This window comes from Dermacentor variabilis, unplaced genomic scaffold, assembly GCF_050947875.1.
Source record: "Dermacentor variabilis isolate Ectoservices unplaced genomic scaffold, ASM5094787v1 scaffold_12, whole genome shotgun sequence".
NCBI classification, from domain to species: domain Eukaryota; kingdom Metazoa; phylum Arthropoda; class Arachnida; order Ixodida; family Ixodidae; genus Dermacentor; species Dermacentor variabilis.
Window position 1 is genome coordinate 48,850,696 of NW_027460280.1, and position 19,157 is coordinate 48,869,852.

Here is a 19,157-nt window from a genome sequence, read left to right on the forward strand (position 1 = left end):
TTATGTACAATGACTACAGTGACCACTGATTTACAGACACGTTTCGCAAGCATTCTGTCACTGTTAACCTAACGGGATTATTTCTTTTTTTACTTGTTCTCTTGCACGACTAAGCAATACATGGTCGAGAAAGTGGACGACTGTGGTAATGGAGTCCGTTCAAGCTACCGCGCGTTCCCTACGAGCCTGCATTTTAGTTGTTCCTCTTAAGGAGAAATGCCGTGCCTGGCTAAGAGAAGAGCGGGGCCGGAAGTTTCGAATGTGCGCAGGGCAGGCTCCGAGATACATGTCGCTTACTGCGGCTCTGTGGGAAGTATGTGAGCAGCGGCCTGCCCTGGGGGGACATCGCGTATGCCGCGCCTGGCCAGCTAGAGCAAAGAACGCGAGCGCGGCTGTCGTAGGAAGGACTCCTGCCCCGGCAGCCGCCGATGTCATGTTTTTTGGCCGTCACGGTCTTAACTGCCTTGACTAGCGTCAACAGCGATGCCCCTGGGCGCTACGATTTCGCCGGATGGCGACGCCCTGCAGTCAGCGTGATTAGTCTGGTTTTGTGAATCCCAGCGGCGCAGGTAACACGCGCGCTCCCGTGTCTACATTGGGCCGGAATCGAGGTCCGGATAGCAGCAGCCACTATTAATTCTAGATTGTGGGAAGCTTGACGCAAGCACGCACACAATGCTTGTCAGGCTCCGTCAAGCCGGCTGGGAGCCTGAGCCGTGCTTCCTCGAAGCAACCTGGTCGTCAAGCACAATCAGCCAGTGCCGTTTACCTTTGTTCCTGGCGCGCTCTTTCTTTTTCTCGCCGATGCCCTCCCCCACGCCTTCGCTGAATCTGGCCGCAGGGAGGTGGGTGCTCCCTCTGGACCCCCGCGAAGAGGGGGGAGTGGGGTGGTGGGAGGCCACACCGCGGCCAGCGGCGGGTCCAAGCTCTGCCCAACGCTGGAGTCAGCGCGCGACCCCCCGCCTTCCCGAAAGAGCGAGGAGGGCGACTCTTTAGGCCGCGCCGCCCCGGGGAGGAGGGCGCGGGAGAGGAGGCCAACACAGGCAGCAGCGGGGCATGTTTCTTTTTCGATCGACAAATAAAATTTACGACCGGGGCTTGCATAAATAGATTCGTCTTTTCTTGTTTGACAAATCGCACCTGTGGGACTCCGATATCTGTGACGCGTCGTAGATTCATTTGCGTGCACCCTGTGGGAACGGTGTGTATCCACGATATGCGATGCATCGTGAGGCAGCTCTTGTTCTCGTCCTCTTCGCTCTGAAGGTGAGCCCCTGGCCGCGCCCGGCTGCCACGTGCCCGTGTGTGCTGGCCGTCGGTGGTGCGTCCCTTCGCGCGGTGGCCTCGTCGCGTTGCTGGCGGGCAAGGAACGCCCGCTCTTCGTCATCGGTGTGTCTTGCGGATTACTTGGCGCGCGAAATTGCGGAACCTGTGCGCTTCGCGATCGTCATTCGTTGGAGGTCTGTTCGAGATCCTGCGACAGGCCTAAGGCGATAGCCGTGCCCGTGCGTGCAAAAGCGCACGCCGAGGGCTCGGCCTGCGGTTGCTACCCTGTTTCTAAGCCCCAGTGCCGGTCGGTATCGTTTTCTTCGTACATGATCGCTCGCGCCGGTAAGGACATTTTATGCCTATGTGCCGTGTTTGTGTCGCTCGATATGTCCCTGCCTGCCCCCAGGTGACCACGCTTGGTTTGAGATCAGTTCATCCTGATCTTACATTTTCGTGGCGTCCGCGCTGTGGTTCGCGCGGCCGACTTTATTGCGCGAGTGCGGTGAACCAGCAAGCGAGAGTTGGAATCGGCAGCTTACGGCTCCGGGCGGCCGGCAGATTGGTCACGCTCGTCCGGCGTCGCGGCAGTCCTCTGACCATCTGACCATCAGCTTCATTAGCGACAGCCGACCGAGGCAGCTACGACAAAGAGAAGCAGCGCCGCCCACGCGGCGCCCATCAGTCCGCGCGCCCCAGCGGTTCCGCGAAGACTGATGTAATCAGATGTGGGGCCGCTTCACGCGCGCACTCGCTCCACCGCGAGGAGCGACGTCAAGGGGCCCGAAGCTCGTAAAGCAAAGCAGCTGACACAAAGGGGCCAGCCTTCCTGGAAGCCGACGCAGGTGACAGGTCGGCCGAACAATGCGCGGCCGACGCGCTGCACGCCGCTCGATTGGCGTCAACCGCGAGCGACGTCGCGCGAAATGGCTCATTGTGCGCGCGCTCCCCGGAACCACAATGGTAAACCGCCCCGCGTTCGGGCGAAATTCATCCCTCGAACGCGCTAATCGCCGCTAAATGTCTTCGCTTGCCTTGCTAGCAGCCCAACTTCGTGGTCGGCCGGCTAACGAAGGCGCACAAAGCTTCACGTCCACATTTTATCTTGGCTGGCTTTCCATTTCCCTAGCTGTTGAGTTTTCAATTTCGGCCCAGAAGGCTTGGCGCGCATTGTTGCGTGAGCGACGCTCACCTGCGACGTCGATTGGCGCCTCTTTTGCAGCGCGCACGAGATTCGAATGTGTCCTTGCCGCCTGTGCACTCCACGCCAGACGGATTCATTGGAGCCGCTGTTAGGGTGGCTTTGGGAGTGGCGCGAAAGGCGATCGGACGGTGGATTAAGACAGACGGAATGGTGGACGAAGCAAAAAAGCGAGAGGAACCACAACTACGCGCATGCCTTCATTCCACTCGAAAATCAGGGCCTCTATTAACAAAATATACGTAAGCGCAATCCGCGATTGGCCTCGTTATTATTCTGACCGCTATCATGATTGGCAGGAGTCAGAACGCCAACCAAACAGGAAACTTTCTTTCATGAGCGGTTTAGTGAGTAGGGGCCCTGGGCACGTATTGTCATGCCATGCGCCCGTTTAACATGCTCGGCACAGATTTCTTGCTTTGGTAACACACAACTGGCAGAGCGATTTGCAATTCTCAGCAATCGCATGAACCTACTTCTTATATCGTACGTGACCTAGTGCTGTCCGCGAAGAGTAAATCAGGACAGCGAATTTTTTGTATGTATTTTACAATTTAAATGTGATTGAAAGTGGTTACCTTAGGCCTCATCGCACTATAGAGATTTTTCCAGCATTGATTACTTTTGAAAGTTGGCGGGGAAATTCTTCCAGTTTATCGCGAGGCGCTATGGCTCCATCATTGTTCACCGACACGTTCGCGTAAATGCAAATCGCCATGCTCCAGGATACGAAGGCGATACTCTGCACTACGAACGAGAGGGCCCGCATTCACAAAGAATTTCGTACGGAAGAGCGGTTCGTAAGAACAGGCCGTGACGAGTCATGGCACTGACCAATCATGGCGCTGATCAATCAAAGTACTGTCATGGTTGTCACTCTGCGCTCAATTTCGATTCTTAAATTGCAACATTCTAAGGTCGCTGCCTCGTGTCACATGTGTCGGCATTAAAAGCTGAATCTATTGAGTAGCAAAGATGTAAAACGTGGAAATTATATGCGCTACTGCATGGCTAAGAAAATCGCTGAGATATGTGTGCCCGAAATAAATAAATGGCAGGGGCAGAATTCACAAAGCTTTTCGTTCGCAAGTGCTCCTGGCCATTGGTCATACGCCTTCGCTAATAATATATCTCCAGCATCTGGAGTGGCTGGAATTTGCTCTAAGGATCAATTCTAGCGTAATTTTTGTGAATACGTGCCATGCGTGCCGTGTTGACGAAGTGATGGTCAATTCAAACAAATGAGAATGGAATTTCATTACTATATGTAAAGTTATGACAAAGTTTAATATACAGGAGGAGGTCCCGGAGGCGGAGACTGAACTGGTACCTCCGACATGCAGTTTTTAATCATCGCTGGATAAAGCTAACCATACCCGCCTTTAATTCAGACTACTTCATCTCAGGGTAAAACTTAAAACATTACCTCCAAACTGTACCTGGAAACTCATAGTACAATTTCAGTCCCTCTGTAAACTATCTCATGTAGAAATCAAAGCAACCAGTGTCTCTTACAGTCTGCTTGCAGCAGCTACAAGGCGGGTGGCAGTGGGCAGGAACCCCCCTCTCCACACATACACACAAAATTTTATCAAAATCCTGCAGGAATGTTAGGAGTGGAAACAAATAAGGGAGATATGGAGCAGTAGAAAATTTAAATGAATATTGATGATAGCAGACATTCGAAAGAAGGACGCTCAAAAAGGTCAGTGTAGTACGTTGTCAATCCGTTGCCACGGGGCACAACTTTCTTTCTCACGAAAACCTTTTATTGAAATGTTGGAACTAGGCCGAAGCTTACGCCGCTTATTTTTCCTTGAACGTCGCTGGTAATCTTGAAAAAGAGTTTAGTGTATCACACGGACAAGATGACTTGTCTGAATCAAAATAAGAAGCTGTGGCTGAAAGTATGCATTGTGCGCTCATGTTGAAAACTCTGACAGATGTGTCAGAGGTACCCAAACCGAAATGAGCGACAACGCACCTTTGGACTTTCGGTGCCTTACGTGCTTGCTGAGATACGTTGTATGTCTGGTCAGTTTTCCTGGTTGTATACATCGTTAGTTTTCCTGGTGGTTAGTACACCTGGTTAATTTTTTTGACCTAAGCTATTGGACCCAACCTAGGTTAACCAAATGTGGCTGCGAATTGGCTACATACTCTCTTCCCCACTTCGAAGCTAAGAAAAAAAAATGAACCCGAAACTGAAAATCTGCAGAATACATTTAAGCAAGTACGTACGACATATATTCATATGCGTCTTAAGTACAGCAAGCGCCGCGTGCAACAGGGATGACAGATACAATTGTCATTACAGTCTCTCTGTCTCACGCATACCTCGGAAACGCAGTTAAGGAAGCAAAATGACTGAGTTCCTCAGAACTTCCGCGTTTGCTGTATATATTCATCATGTACTTCTGGATGGTGCGTTATCTGTCAGTTAGAGGATAACAAATAGTGCAGTCACACGAAAAATCTTTACGGATTAAGCTCTTTCGATATGCGTTTAAGAGTGTAGCTCGGTTTGACGAGCACAAGCCAGGATGCAAGGAAACGTCTATAAATCGTTGTCTTGTGTCAGAAACTGCTAGCTTTGCTCTCCTGCGGGGTGTTGGTGACGCGGCTGGAGCCCACGCCACTCCCTTAATTCGTAAGGCCCAGTATAAAATATACTGCTGTAAGCAAATACGTTCCTGGGCAAGAAAAACCCAATCATGCCCAAACCTACAAGTTTGGACGACGTTGAACACTGCACCAGTGGCATTCGACTTTCCAGTGGCATAACTTCGTTGCCCGAGCGTCTCTTCGGGAGTGCTATTTCAGAGTGCTTGCACGATGATCCTTTGTTGCAAAGGAACACGTTGTGGGTTTATGCACTTCGCGATACACATTTGCATACGAAGAAGTTACCAAGAGAAAAAAAGCTTTGTGTCATCTTTCTTAGCGATAAAAAACTGATCAGTGCCGAGTTAGTGGTCATGGGAGCAAAGGAGAGAGCAATACGCACAGAAACCTAATGAATCTGAGGAAAGTTACTCTTTCGTCAAATCTGCTGATTTGGCAAGATACAAAAGTAATAGAGAAAAAACGTACTATGAAATGTCTGTAAGTTCACTCGCGCGACAATGAAGCTTTCAATATTGCACACTCGTTCAAAATTATGTTTTGAAAATGGAGGAGCGTCAGTGTCGAGTTTTCCCTAAATCGCTGTGAGTGTTCGTTCTCTGTGTTGCTTGCAAAATTCTCTAGACCTGTGTATCCTGTGTAGTGAATGTACAACTTTTTTTTCTAGATCTTTTCTATTCCCTGCATGCACTCGAGATGTTATTTGATGTTTTTTTTTCCTTTGTCATGTTCCCACCACGCATCGCCGAGAGCCAGAACGTGTGTGCTGTCCGCGACAAAGGTGGGGGGCAATCACCCGGCGCACGACCAAACGCAGTCGTGCATGAATGAACATATTCGCGTTGCACGCAATCAAACCCTCACGCCTGCTTCCGGACTAACGACGGTATTGGCCGCATTCTGATATCGGCCGTCGAAGACCGCTGGATGACGTCAACGCTTCTGGCATGGAGCGCCTATATGCCACGCGGCGTGCTGCTTCTCGTCTTATACGTCAGACGTCTGAACGTCCACTGAGCTCTGGCCTTTTATGGATGGCGCGGTTAGAACGTAGAAACTTTGCCGAGAACATAGAATTCTTATGAGGCCTTTCGGACTTGCTGACCATGCAAGTGCCATAATTATCTGCCTTGTTTTCTTTTCTTTTTCTGTTGTAATTGAGTGGAAATATTATTTTGTCTACAGATAAAACTATATACACGTTCTACAAAAGGCATGATCTTATATGGCCAGGAGAAACAAGGGGAGGGGGTGACGACAGTGCGTCCCCGCTACCAAAATTCCATCTGAATTGGAGGGTTGGCGCTATCTGCCATGGGAGATTCTTAAAAAAAATCTTTATGGTCTAATAAAGTACCTGGCGCTAGTCTCAGGCTTTCTTCTGAAGTAACATTCTTTGTGCACTGACCAGTTTTGATTTAACAATTGCGACAGATGTGCTTAAAATAATAATTTTATGGGAAATTGAGCACTTATTGATGATTATCTCAGGATATGTAATGTATGCACTGACATAAATTTTCAAGAAAGATATTATTTCGCGTCGAATCATAAATAGTAAATGCAGACAGTCGTCGAATTTGGTGTAATGTGTCTCTGCAGCAATTGATTTCCCTTTTACTCCACCTCGTATCATCTGAACCGGTATTCGAAAAAAATGTACTCGCACAAGAGCTTTTTGTAAGAGCACACGCCAGCCAATCGTGATGACAGACATATAATTAGCGAAGGTGTATGGCCAATGGCAAGAAACACTTAATTACGAAGAGCTTTGCGAGTTCGGCCCCTAATGTTTTGTTTCACCATCAAGCGACTCATTGTCAAGCAAATACCGCCGACGAACCTTGATAACATTTCTGATACAATCAGAACAATTTTATCTATAATCTGCAGGACTTTACGAGGAAGTCACGAGATATGAAAATCGGCCAAAGTTTTATCACAGCCATGTGAACGCTAGGCTGGGCGACCTGTTCGGCCATCTGGAATGTGGCTTTACTTTCCATGTGTTGCACTGAGCGTCAAACAGTAAAGGCGTGTGGAACATTTGCTGGAGTCTCTTAATCACCTGGTCGGCGTTTTTACGCGCATGTACAGTCATGCCAACGGGTCATACTTCCTGGACGAGCTGATTACTTCCTTCAACCGTTTCGTGCCTGAACACCTGTAGAAAAACCAAGCAATCTCGCGCCGGCTGCCTGTATAGTTTATGGCTGCACACTCGCTTGCTATAATCGCGAAACCTTCATTATCACGGAACGTTTGTAGCGCGCCCATTTTTTCAAAGGATTCGCAGCGAGGCAACGTGACCCTTAACAACCGCTTGACGAGTTTCGTCAGCGATTGTATTCGAGGCAAGTTCACGGATTGATGGTATACAAGGGTGTGTAGGATGTGTTAGCAAATACATATTGTCACATGACCAAGCGGTTCACATGCAGCATTGTCTTCAGGAAATCTGTAAGCGTTTAAGACATCGTCAGTTGTAAACTATGAAAAGAAAAAAAAACACGGGCGAAGGCAACTGAATAACTAGAAAAAAGGCATGCCCAAAAGGGCAGGTCACCAGACTACGAATACAAAAAAAAAAAGGAAGACAGAACAGTACTGATAACTCATTCCATTTGGAACACTTTATTTTCAAGGTAGGTACTGAACGATACTAAATCATCAGATTCAACGTCTTAAAGCTACATTCGGGTCACGAGTGACCGTTGTGGAGGCTTCTGGATTAATTTTGACTATGCAGCGTTCTTTAACATGCACTTTAAGCACGCAGACATTTTCGTGTGCAGCCGGCAGTAAATTGAGGCCACTGCGATAGAGAATTGAGCCAGCGGCCTTGTGCTTAGCAGCAGAACGCCCGGGCCTATGAGCCACCTTGGCAGGTGGATAGGGAACGAGCGGCTCGAAGAGTATCGAAGCTGCAAATGCGGCTGGTGCTCGCGAGACGCTGATCGGTTTGTGATGCTCTTGTTGCATTCGTGGAAATCGTCTTAATTTTGTTTTTTTCTAGAGGGACAGAAATCTTGGCTTCAAGGTTAGCATTATTGAGGCAAATTTTATTGAATAAATTTCGTATATGATCAGAATTAGTTGACCCAAGGAGGAAATTTCTGAGTGGGCATTCTGCCCCCCCCCCCTCCCCAACCTTTTTTTTTGTCTGCTTGCAACACTACAAGTAGAGCTGCAGGTTCGCCCTTGCTTCTCTTAGACAAATCGCTGATCGCTCTGCAATAGCGGATCACTCTCAAAAAGAGCTTCTGTATTGAAATGTGTAGTTTTCGGAGCCTATAACAGGGAAGACTATCAGAGGGATTATCAGAGTCATGCCTTAACTTAGTGCTTCTAGAACGGAAGTAGACTGGCCCGCTTGGCGTACTTTATTTTGTCGGGCAAACCAGCTCTTGCGGACAATGAACAAACGGATGGGGGTAGGATCACTGTGTAGAGTAAGCTTCGCCGTAGAGGTACCGAGAGGCAGTTACTGCCGGGTGTCGGGAAAGAGCTATTGATTGGTACTTCACTGATCTCTCTAAACTAGGCAACTTATTTTTTTCTTTATTTATTGCAGATTGAAGTGAACGTGAATGTAACTAACACGGAATACTAAAGCAGAGGAAATTTCCACAGTGACATATAATATAAGACGGTTGCCAAGTGCCTGCGGAAGTGTTTAAAGTGTTACTAAATGTGCAACTTTAACAGCACTGACTGCAATATTTTTACCAATAAACGCCAAGTACAGCGATAGGATTCAGATAATTGAAGAAAATCCGTGGCACACAGTTCCATCTTACGGGCGGTCCTTGGTAACTATATCTCCTGTGTTCGCGTCAAAATCATCTACAGATTTAATAGAAAGAAACTCATGCAGTATAGCAACTCCAAATTTGACAAAGAGTAAAGTAGCAATCCCTAAAATGACTGCTATGGGAATACAAGACGTGATACTTTGCAGTCGTAAGATGGTGTACTAATGGCCTTGGAAGAAAATTCCATGCTTGCGGGCTGGCAACGACGGCGAGTAAATTAAACCACTTGCGCGGGGGCGTTGGGCCCGGGATGCAGCGTGCCAGGCTCAATAGCGCATTGGGGTGGTTTAACAGATCGTTATCAGAGGAAAACGTTTTTTTTTAATACCGACCTATCAAGCCATCGCAGTAGAGCGCGGCGAACAGACCTACAAAAACGGCTGTGGCCTGAATTGATGTTCATTAATTGTGCTGCATGTCATACCATGCCAGGATATTGTGCGCTCTCTCTCTCTCTCTCTCTCTGTACTTTCTTATCCTTCTCCCTCCCCCGTTCCCTAGCGTAGGGTAGCAAACCGGAGTTCCCATGCCTTTATCCTTTCGTCTCCTTCTCCCTCAACACGGTATAGGTGAGCGGATGGCGCTGGCGCCGACACGGCGAGGCCTTGGACGTCACAGAAGTGGCACTCCCTTCGTGCATTTCTCGCCGGGCAATAAAGACAGGCATGATGTGGCACGTAATATTGATCTATTGTGAGACAAAGACCGAAAGAGATTTACTCCCGGGGAAAATGATGTGGATCAAAAGTAGTAATATGTTTGTGTGCGCGAGCGCGTTTGCGTTCATGTGTGCGCGCGCGCATGTGTGCATGAATGTGTCCGTGTGTTCGGTGTGCGTGGGTTTGTACGGTGCTCTTTGTTTACGTGACATGAATGGCGGGCTTGAATTCTCTGCGGCGCACGCAATTCGATCAGCTAACCGACCGCAAGCGCGTAACGACGTCAGGAGGGAAAGAGAGGGCCTCCAGCCTCAGCCCTTCTACTTGCACCTGTGTTGCTCCGTTCAATGTATCTGCGGCAGGCAAGCCGCCGTGCTCAGCAACGGCGGGAAGAAACGCGCAGATCTCGATAGTGTGGCTGTGCCTCTTTATTCCGCCTCTTAAACGCATGCAGTATACCGAAATAATTTATTTCATAGGTTTAAAGTAACCCGTAGAGAGCTACCTCCAGGTAAATCGAAACAGAAAGAGACTAGCGGGGTATAGAATGCTGCGTTGGCACGGACATATGCGTGGTTGAGCGTACACATGCTCGCCATCAACAGCGCGTAGTCGCCTGGCGAGCGTTGCAGCTAAGTCTCAGAAACTTTCAACGAGCTGCCAGCGTCATACAGTTTGTATGTGAACCACCAACGTAACGCGTTTCTTTTCTTTCTTTTTTTTTTTGTTGACGCGAGCACGAAAAATAAACAAATATGATTCGGACGTACGTGCATAGTACATAGACCATGCGTAGTGTAGCTAAAGCGTCGGTATGGGGAACGCCCTTTCCTAACTATAGCTCAATGCATCAGAGCAGAAGCACGTCTCGGAAACAACAAAAGAAGTTCATTAACAAATCACCAGGATGTTTGCACTAGAAACCTATATATAAGGCCCATTTATTTTTGTTTTCGTGTATTATATAAGGTTTCTTTGAAGCGTTATAGTAATGGCCACGCAGGTCCGCTCCTTACGTGTCTGCTTCTCTCTCACTTTATATTTTTTCGCTTACAGCAGAACTCAACAATGCTACAAAGCATAAAAAAAGCAAAAGGCGATAAATATTCAAGGAATTGGATCCTTGTAAAAAATGTGTTGTGGGGTCGCTCTGTTTCCAATGTGTTTATTGATGCTAGCTGTTACCATTGTGGAGCAAAGGCGAATGTTTGCTGCCTGAGTTTCGGCAGCCCCATGCGCCGGAAAAGCTAATAATAAATCATTAATCAATGCGCTGCATTGCTTTCTTGTTTCAGATCTCGCAGCTCACATCTGGGCTACGTGAGTAAGCATTGTACTTTTCACTCCTCTAGAGTTACTCAAGGGAACTGGCATGTTTACAAGGACGAAAGAGCTACTATGCTGAATACCGCCCAAAAAAACTATAACAGTTAGGCTGGTTTATAGCAATGTTTCTGGGGCGAGGGGCGGAGGGGGGGGGGGGCATAACCAACGAGATTCTGCTGGGCGCAGCTGGCCCTTACCACAATTTCGCCATTAATGAGTTAGATCTACTTCCTAGTTCACGTAATCGGAGATCTTTATCCGCGGGCATCATTTACGTCACTTGTGAACATTTTAACACTGCCGTGCATGTTCTACTCGTGTGCGCTCCAGAGACGTTGGCTGTGTTTAAATGTGTGCGGTACTTACTCACCTTTGAACATTTAATGAATCTGTGCTCAGAACTTATTGCTTGTAAGATTTTACTGCTACCTCTTGTTCACGCTGCGACATAGCTGTGCTAGATCGTGACATGTACTGGCTTCTTTGCGATAAACGAAGAGGTCAAGGGAGTCTTGAGAAAAGTCGACATTTTGGCGACGGGAGAAAACAGTGGGCATGGGTAGCGCCATTTCAGCGGTGTGAGATCACCGAGCAGAGTCAAAACCAGCGAGTAGTGAAGCACAAGGGGCAGGCTTTATATAAGCGAGGACACTTCCACGCAAGTGTGGCTCGAGTGTATTTACGCACCATCGAGGCGGAAGAGGTTCGGCCGAATGGCAGCCTTTTTCACCCTAAGTTACGTGTTCTAAATGTGGAAATATTCATAATCTCTTTGCTGGCGCTCTTGCTTAATCGTTTGCGTTGTTATTAGCATAGGAAATCTCCAGTCTCCATAGGGCTGGAAAAGCGGTAAACTTGCACCGATGGTGTGGGTACGAACCATATACGTCTTCTGTGCCAGTGTATGAGCGCGAATTAGAAAATTGAAGGATACCTGCGAGCCGCAGGTATCACATGTTCCGTAATGTCACTGCGCGCAAGAAAAACACATTTCTTTCGTACAAACGCACGCGGTGATCGAGAGCCGAAGGAAGAGAGTGTGACTTTATGATTCCGCTGGCGAGCGGGCTCTTCGCCTTGACCGGAAGCGTCAGCGATGAATGCCAAGGAAGCACTTCGGGCGACATCATGCTCGTGCTCGACGACCGTTTAGACAGTAAGACAATTTCTGAGCTTGATGTGTACAGCTCATCAGGGTGATGGTGGACGCGATCTTGTAACTTCACGAACGTGGACAGGAAGCACGGTGTACATTGTCGCGTAATGCCAAATCGCGAAAAGTGTCCTTTCGCTGGACATTTCTCTGCGCATCAGCAGCGCGAGTCGGTTTGTTAACACTATGGTATCCTCTGTCTAGCACACCTTAGAAAAAGACATGCTCGCTTTAGCAAACGCTGAAATCATCGCGCATATACACGATTGCTCTCCCTTGGACAGTTCGGGCTGTGAAGGCGTGAAGATCTATATGTGACAACGCCCGGTAAAAACCGAATCCACAAAGACAGTTCATAACTTGTCAAACTGCATAGATGCCGTGATATTTTGCTTGTGTGGGCGACATAATTGTTGCCATAAGTTAGTACGTATGCATTTTGTTAGGAAAAAGTAAAAAATGAAAAACAAATATCTGCCTTCATTCGCTCTTGCGGTTTGTCTGCATTCACGATAGCCCTTTCTGTAAATTATGCTTGAAAGATAATTATATATTACTTTCGTGGTGCGAATTCTTACAGCTTTCCGCGACATTCCGCTAATTACGAGAAGTAAACAGCGCTAAACAACAGGACGGAGAGAGGGACACAGACCACAGCGCCGACTAACAACCTCTTTATTCTTTATTCTTTCAGTCAGCATATATATACTCTACCGCTATTTCAAAGCAGAGAATCAACAGAAATTCAGCATGCGCAGGCGGAATAAATTGCAATTTATGGCCCGTCGCGAAAATAATTTAGAAAGTTCTGGGTACCGCTCCAACACAAGTTGTTTGGCTACGCACAAATCAAAGTATGTCGCGTGCAGGTGCTCCTCTGTGTCATTCCTTTATTTTGCAGAAGAGCGTTGTTAGGATGCGTTTAAGACAAAAGGAACGCCTCAGTGACTGCGTGGTGTCTTGTTACATGGTCTTGCAATGAAATCTTTGCCACTGTCGTCCTGTTGCTTTAAATAACAACGAAGGCCCATATTCACAAAGCAGTTCTTACGATAAAGCGGTTCATAAAAGAACCGGCAGCGAGCAAGCGTTATAGCGAACGTGGGTGGCCAGTGACAAGAGGTTTCATGAAATAAAAGCTGTAAGAATACGGTACGTGGTTACTTTATGAACATGCGGGTCAGTATGCAAGAGAAGTAGCAGATGCATACCATGTAAACTGAGGAACTTGCACTTGCCAGGATTTCATCACTAAGTGCAAGGAACACTTCCGTCAACACATGCGTGTTCTTGATTAACGCAAAAAACCTAATATCCCACCCACTAAATTTTCTTTAAATTTAACACCGCAAAATCAGGAGCCAATTTATGAACACCATGGGTGGAGGAAGGGGAGGGGGTCGGTTTATACTGATCATTTGGTGCTCTATTAAAGGACACTACAGAGAAATGTGGGATTAATGTAGAATGGCAGGTCGCCGCACACTGTAATATGCAAGTCTTACCGTAAGCGTGGTATGGCGGAAAGGTACGTGAAAACACGGATGCACACGCGCGCGCGCCCACTCGGACGCACATGACGTCCACGCACGCACGCACAGGGCGAGGGCCTAACTTCGATGCATTATATTAGCATACGAGGGCTTATTCGCTAGTTGCCTGCTCCTAAGTTCACGCACTCCATGACGCCATCGGTTAAAAGGGTGTTCCGATCCGCCCCTTAGCCGTGGATGCCGCTGGCTAGCACACCCAGCGCAAACAGACAACCCGAAGTTAATATAAGGAAAGTGAGAGAAACAGAAACAGTAAATTGGATGCAAAGGATGGATACAAAAAAAGAAACAAAAAAAAGTCCATGCAGATTTACAAATACAGAAAAAAAAATCAGGAGAGAAAATATTTACGATCTTTACGTGCAGGGCCTTTCTTCATGAGGCCTGAGCGCTGCCTGAGGACAAGAACATGCCGGACCGAAATTCGCAACAGGATGTGTCCATTGCATGTGTCCGTTGCAGAAAAAGTTCAGAGACGATTGAGCACATCGTAATAAAATGCGAAGATGTTTTTTTGGTGAAAAAAAAAAGGCAGGAAATAGATCGATAAAGCCGGGGTCGTTACAGGCATAGATAACTGTACAACATAGAGATATACGTTTTAATGGAGAGATATAAGGTCAAGGAGAGATAGGCAAAATACTATAGACTGCAATATATGTATATAAAACCCGATTAACTCATGCAAACTACGTGACTACTTGTAGCCGCCCTGTTTCGAACGGGATGCCACTAGATATCATCATCAACAACACCATGGCTAGGTCTAGTACATGGCAGGGTCTAGTACACACACACAAGTAACCGGGAAAGTGTACGCAAGAACAGCCGCCGTCACCGCAGCTGAACCGGTAGAGCATCGCACGCGTAATGCGGAAAGATGCGAGTTCGGCTCCCATTGGCGGAAAATTGTTTTTTCATCCAATTTCATTTCCATTTTTTCTGTATTATTTTCACATTTCAATTATAACCGCATTTAATTTCCTCTGTGCAGCCTTAGTTTGCATTGCCCGTTGGCCTCATGTGGTTGCGACTACGAAAAATTGAACACACACACACACACACACACACACACACACACACACACACACACACACACACACACACACACACACACACACACACACACACACACACACACACACACACACACACACACACACATATATATATATATATATATAAACAGTTCCAGGGTTAGTTCTAGTAGACATACATAAATACTCCGGAAAGTAGATGGGCAAACGTCGCCGCAGTAGCTCAGTTGGTAAGATCCTCGCACGCGTAACGCGAAGACGTGGGTTCATCTTACACCTGTGGCAACTTGTTTTTTTTTTCCCACCCATTTTCATTTCTACGAATTTCTTACTTCTTCGATTCAAATAAATGCTACAAATAATTTCCCCCATGCTGTCTTTCGTGTCATTGTTAGCTTGTGACTAATATTACTATGTGACTAATAATTATCGGGCCATTCGGCTTCCTTTCGTCTCGTTTATATAAATATATATATATATATATATATATATATATATATATATATATATATATATATATATATATATATATCCCTATGATTTTGGCATTCTTCCAAGTCTTCCTTACAGTTAACGTACAGGCATTGCGAATGAAGGTTCGAAGTTTTTGGAGCACCCATGGAGGAAGGAAAAAACTGAGGAGAGGCCCTACCCACTCTGCACGCTAGGAGTACAGTGTGGAGGAAGTCACGTGGTATTTTTCGCTGTAGCGGTCCATGTTATCGGGGCACAATGGCGTTTTTGTTATGGTGGTGCATGCTCACGCGTGTGCTGGCCCGCAGGTCACGTACTGTGGCAAAGGCGTACTGTGTGCAGGATTGCGTTAGTCTCCGTTAGTCTCCCCGCTGTTGCTGTGGCCACGTGGGACTGGAAGACGTAAAAAACATGAGACGAGCGCGCATGCAACGCCGTACATCACACACCACGCCACGGACAAAGGAAGGTCTGGTGATATATTTGCCGTCTTCGGTGGATTTATACTAACGGGTCATCACAGACTGAAACCGCTGTGTTTCAGAATATGTACAATAAGCGCCTTGCAGGTCAGAGACAGCTGTGCAGGGTTCCTGCCTTTGGCGGTGGACGATGCATCTGTGGCACGCAAAACAGCCATATGTGAAGACGGGAAAGAAGTGACTGCTGTGAGTAATTAAGGGGAGAACCCTCCTTACCGCAGATATCTTATCTGTGTGCTCCTCAAGGGGCGCAGGGAAGTGAAGGTTGGTGGATGCGGTGCAAGAGTCAACAAGGCTCGACAGAAGAACCTGCGCCTGCGCACACATCAAACGGCTGACGGTCGCACGTAGACCAAGTCAACGCGCTAGGCGCGCACATACACGCTTACTGTTCGGCACTGCAGAACTTTGTTTCCGTGAAGCTCCGCTCATCGTGAGAACCTAAGGCCGCAGTCGGTGTATTTAAACGCGTAACGACGTTCTCCTCTGCTGGCCTCTTCGTGGGCCCGCTGCATGTGGCTCGTCACATCTCCGCGGTGCGCGCCCGCCCGAAACTTGTTCAACAAAGCAAAACGATTCCCATAAAGCCACGACCAGAATACGTGTTTGTTCTCGTAAGCTGCAGATGGGCTAGCCATAGGTCGTGATGTGCGTAAAGGGGACTGCCGGGCATAGCCTGTGCATACTTGCAGTGCAGTGAGAATGCACAGATTTATTTTCAGAAAATCAGGCAAAGGAGACCGGCGACACAGTCTAACTTGCGGAGTTCAATATGAACTTCTTTCAACGCTAGAGCGCAATACTCGGGCGAAAGGGCTTGGACGACGGTGTCGCGATGGTACACAGCGCGAGTGGTTCCATTGGTCGGATCACTACGGCGCGCACGTCAGCGCAGCCCGACGTGGTTGGGCGCCGAAGGTGAGGAACGTAAACACGACAGGAGAATCTGCCCCGACAAGGTGGCGGCGTAACGCCAACTTCCGGCGTCACTGAGCTCTACAGAGAGTGACGTCAAGGCCTCTCCTCAGTTTTTCTTTCATCCATGGGAGTACCCAATATCCCCTTTAATGAGGTCGACTGTTATTGCATCTTCTCTATCCGATTTTCCCGTGAACCTGTCCTTGCAAGACGCTTTGAATCTCTTCGTTGGTTACACATGGAACTTCCGTCTTCGTCACCACGTCCAATTACGGTTACGCGGCTGTTGTGGGTACTGTACAATTAACTATAAAATTCTTCTGCTGTCGGTATTATATCGTCCCGCTTATTTCGAATGCATACATTTTGTTCTTCCCAATGTGAAGATTCCTTCTCACTTAATTTCATTCTTTACTGCAATTTTGCTGATGTTATGACCGAAACCTCCCTGCCTCTATCATCTCGTTTCTCTCTCTCTCTCACTCTGAAATTATAATTTAGAATGTCACCTATTCTTGTTCGTCAGCTTTGACAGTTAATTGAAACTGATCTCTGGGGTTGGACAAATTTATGGTGTGTCCTTTCGCTATTAGGTCCTTTGTTACTTGGGAGAGCTAGCCTGCTTGCTCTCTTGGTGCCTTAAGTCCAGCTTCGCTAGCGCCCTCTCAAATCGTTTTAGTTAAGTTATTAATCATTATTTCTATGCTATACTCATCTTCGTGTTCCAAAACCTCATACTTGTTTACGAGCACTAGCCTGAGCTCAGTTTTCACCCTTCTCATTGCCAGCTCAAGTCCTCATAGAACTGTTGTACTTCTTCGGCATAATGATTGGATGTTGGAGCATTGGCTTGTAATATCTTTATTTTTATACGTCCTACTAGGTTTTATAACGGCGCCTGTTACCTTTTCATTAATGTTGTTGAATGAATCAATGCTACCCGCTACGTCCTTATGAATTAGAAATCCTACCCCGCATTTTCTGTTATCTGGGAGGCCTCCGTAGCAGAGGACGTGCCCATTAATCAGCACTGTATATGCCTCGCCAGTTCTCCTAGCCTCAGTAAGTCCAATGACGTGTCATGCAACTCCTGATAATTCCTCATAGTACCCTCAAAGCTAGCTTCTGTCGAGGGGGCCCGCGTGTTGAACTTTTCCAGGTTCAGTTTCCAGTGGCCGCCTGACCGTATTCAGACATTCTCAGCACCACCTGCTTCGTCGCCGGTCTGACCGCTGCCTAGGTCAGGTACTTCTCAGCCGCTGGACGTTGAAATCCAAGCGTTAATTGCAAGATTCATCGGGAATGTAGCGGCCATTCGAGGTAAACAAATAACACTAAGCACTCTACTCTAGTCCCCGGCTATTAAAGAGAAAATTGTGGTGTCGTCTCCCTTCTGTCCTTGTTCGCTGGCGCTAAATATGCTTTCCAAGTCAGTTTACCAACACGCCCAACAAATGGCAATGCTGATACTAAAGAGAAGCTTTTTTTACGTGGCTGCCAGGTGCTGCTGCCATCTTTCCGTCCGAATAGCTCGCACTTAAAAAAAAAAAACTACGTGCTCGAACCTTTGTCCCCCAGCACAACAGCCTGATGCTCAAAACTACTGGCCACAATGACACGTACACATGTATCGTACCAACGCGAACGGGCCCTTTGAGATGCTCGCCGCGTGCTTCACGTTGCGTGAAACGGGTGCGCGAGAGCAGATGCGCGTGCGCCAGTTGTTTTTTCTCTTGTTTTAAATGCCAGAGACGCAGGAATGAAATGGGAAAATTTATAGCATTTTTATTACAATTTATTACAAATACCGCGGGGTCAAATAGACATTATAGAGGGGAGTAGGCTATAAACAAAGCAAATACAAAAGTGTCTTATTGTACAATGGTGGCGAAGCATTTCATAAGTTGGCCACAATCTTCAATGTTTAAAACTGGTACAAGAAGGTGGTTCCACTCTTTCGCAGTACGTGGTAAGAACTGAGAACTCTGGTCACTGTTACCAGGGCCGGGTGACATTAGAAAGTTTGGAAAAAGCTCAGGATAGTGGAGTCCCAACTTTGCAAGAATGGTCTAGTCGTTGTGAAATGTAATGAGGTAAGTGATTAGTTCACCGCGCAGCTACTGGTGATAATATATTTTATGAAAAATTTACAAACGAAAGATTTTACGGCGAGGTGAGATGGGGGTAAATTTAGTCTAGACTGCATTGCAGTTGTGCTTGTATTGCGGCTGTAATTAGAGGGTATAAAACTAACGGAGTTATTTTATACCTTTTCAAGTTATTCAGATTTGAATAAGATGGATCCCATAACAGTACAGCCTATTCCAATTTTGAGAGAATTAGTGTTTTGTATTTTAATAACTTAGTTGATGATGATGATATTGAAATGTTGCGCCGAATATAGCCCAGCATGCGTTTAGAATTATTAATTACGTCTTCTATATGGGTGGCCCGAGTTAGATCAGCTGTTATGTGTATATACCAAAATACTTGTACGATGGCACAGTTTCTAATGGGAAGTTATTTAGATGGCAAGGTAGACGCAGCCCTTGACACACGCATTACTTTGAATTTGTTAATATTTAGTTCCATTAGCCAAGTTCTGCACCAGTAATAAAGAGCGTTAAGATCATATTGAAGCGTTGTTA

At 47.0% G+C, this 19,157-nt stretch overlaps 1 protein-coding gene across 2 annotated transcripts in view; it reads left to right on the plus strand.

Moving 5' to 3' along the window:
• Positions 1–1,150: 1,150 nt before the first annotated feature.
• LOC142566213 (uncharacterized) overlaps positions 1,151–19,157 on the plus strand; it is a 71,705-nt gene continuing 53,698 nt past the window's right edge. The window contains exons 1-2 of one of the 2 annotated variants that reach the window (XM_075677054.1): positions 1,151–1,266; positions 10,862–10,886. In XM_075677054.1, the coding sequence (XP_075533169.1) occupies positions 1,222–1,266; positions 10,862–10,886 (70 nt within the window). In that variant the 5' untranslated portion in view covers positions 1,151–1,221. Of the gene's footprint in view, positions 1,267–10,861; positions 10,891–19,157 lie in introns of both variants that reach the window. The other variant, XM_075677055.1, reaches the window with a different exon arrangement.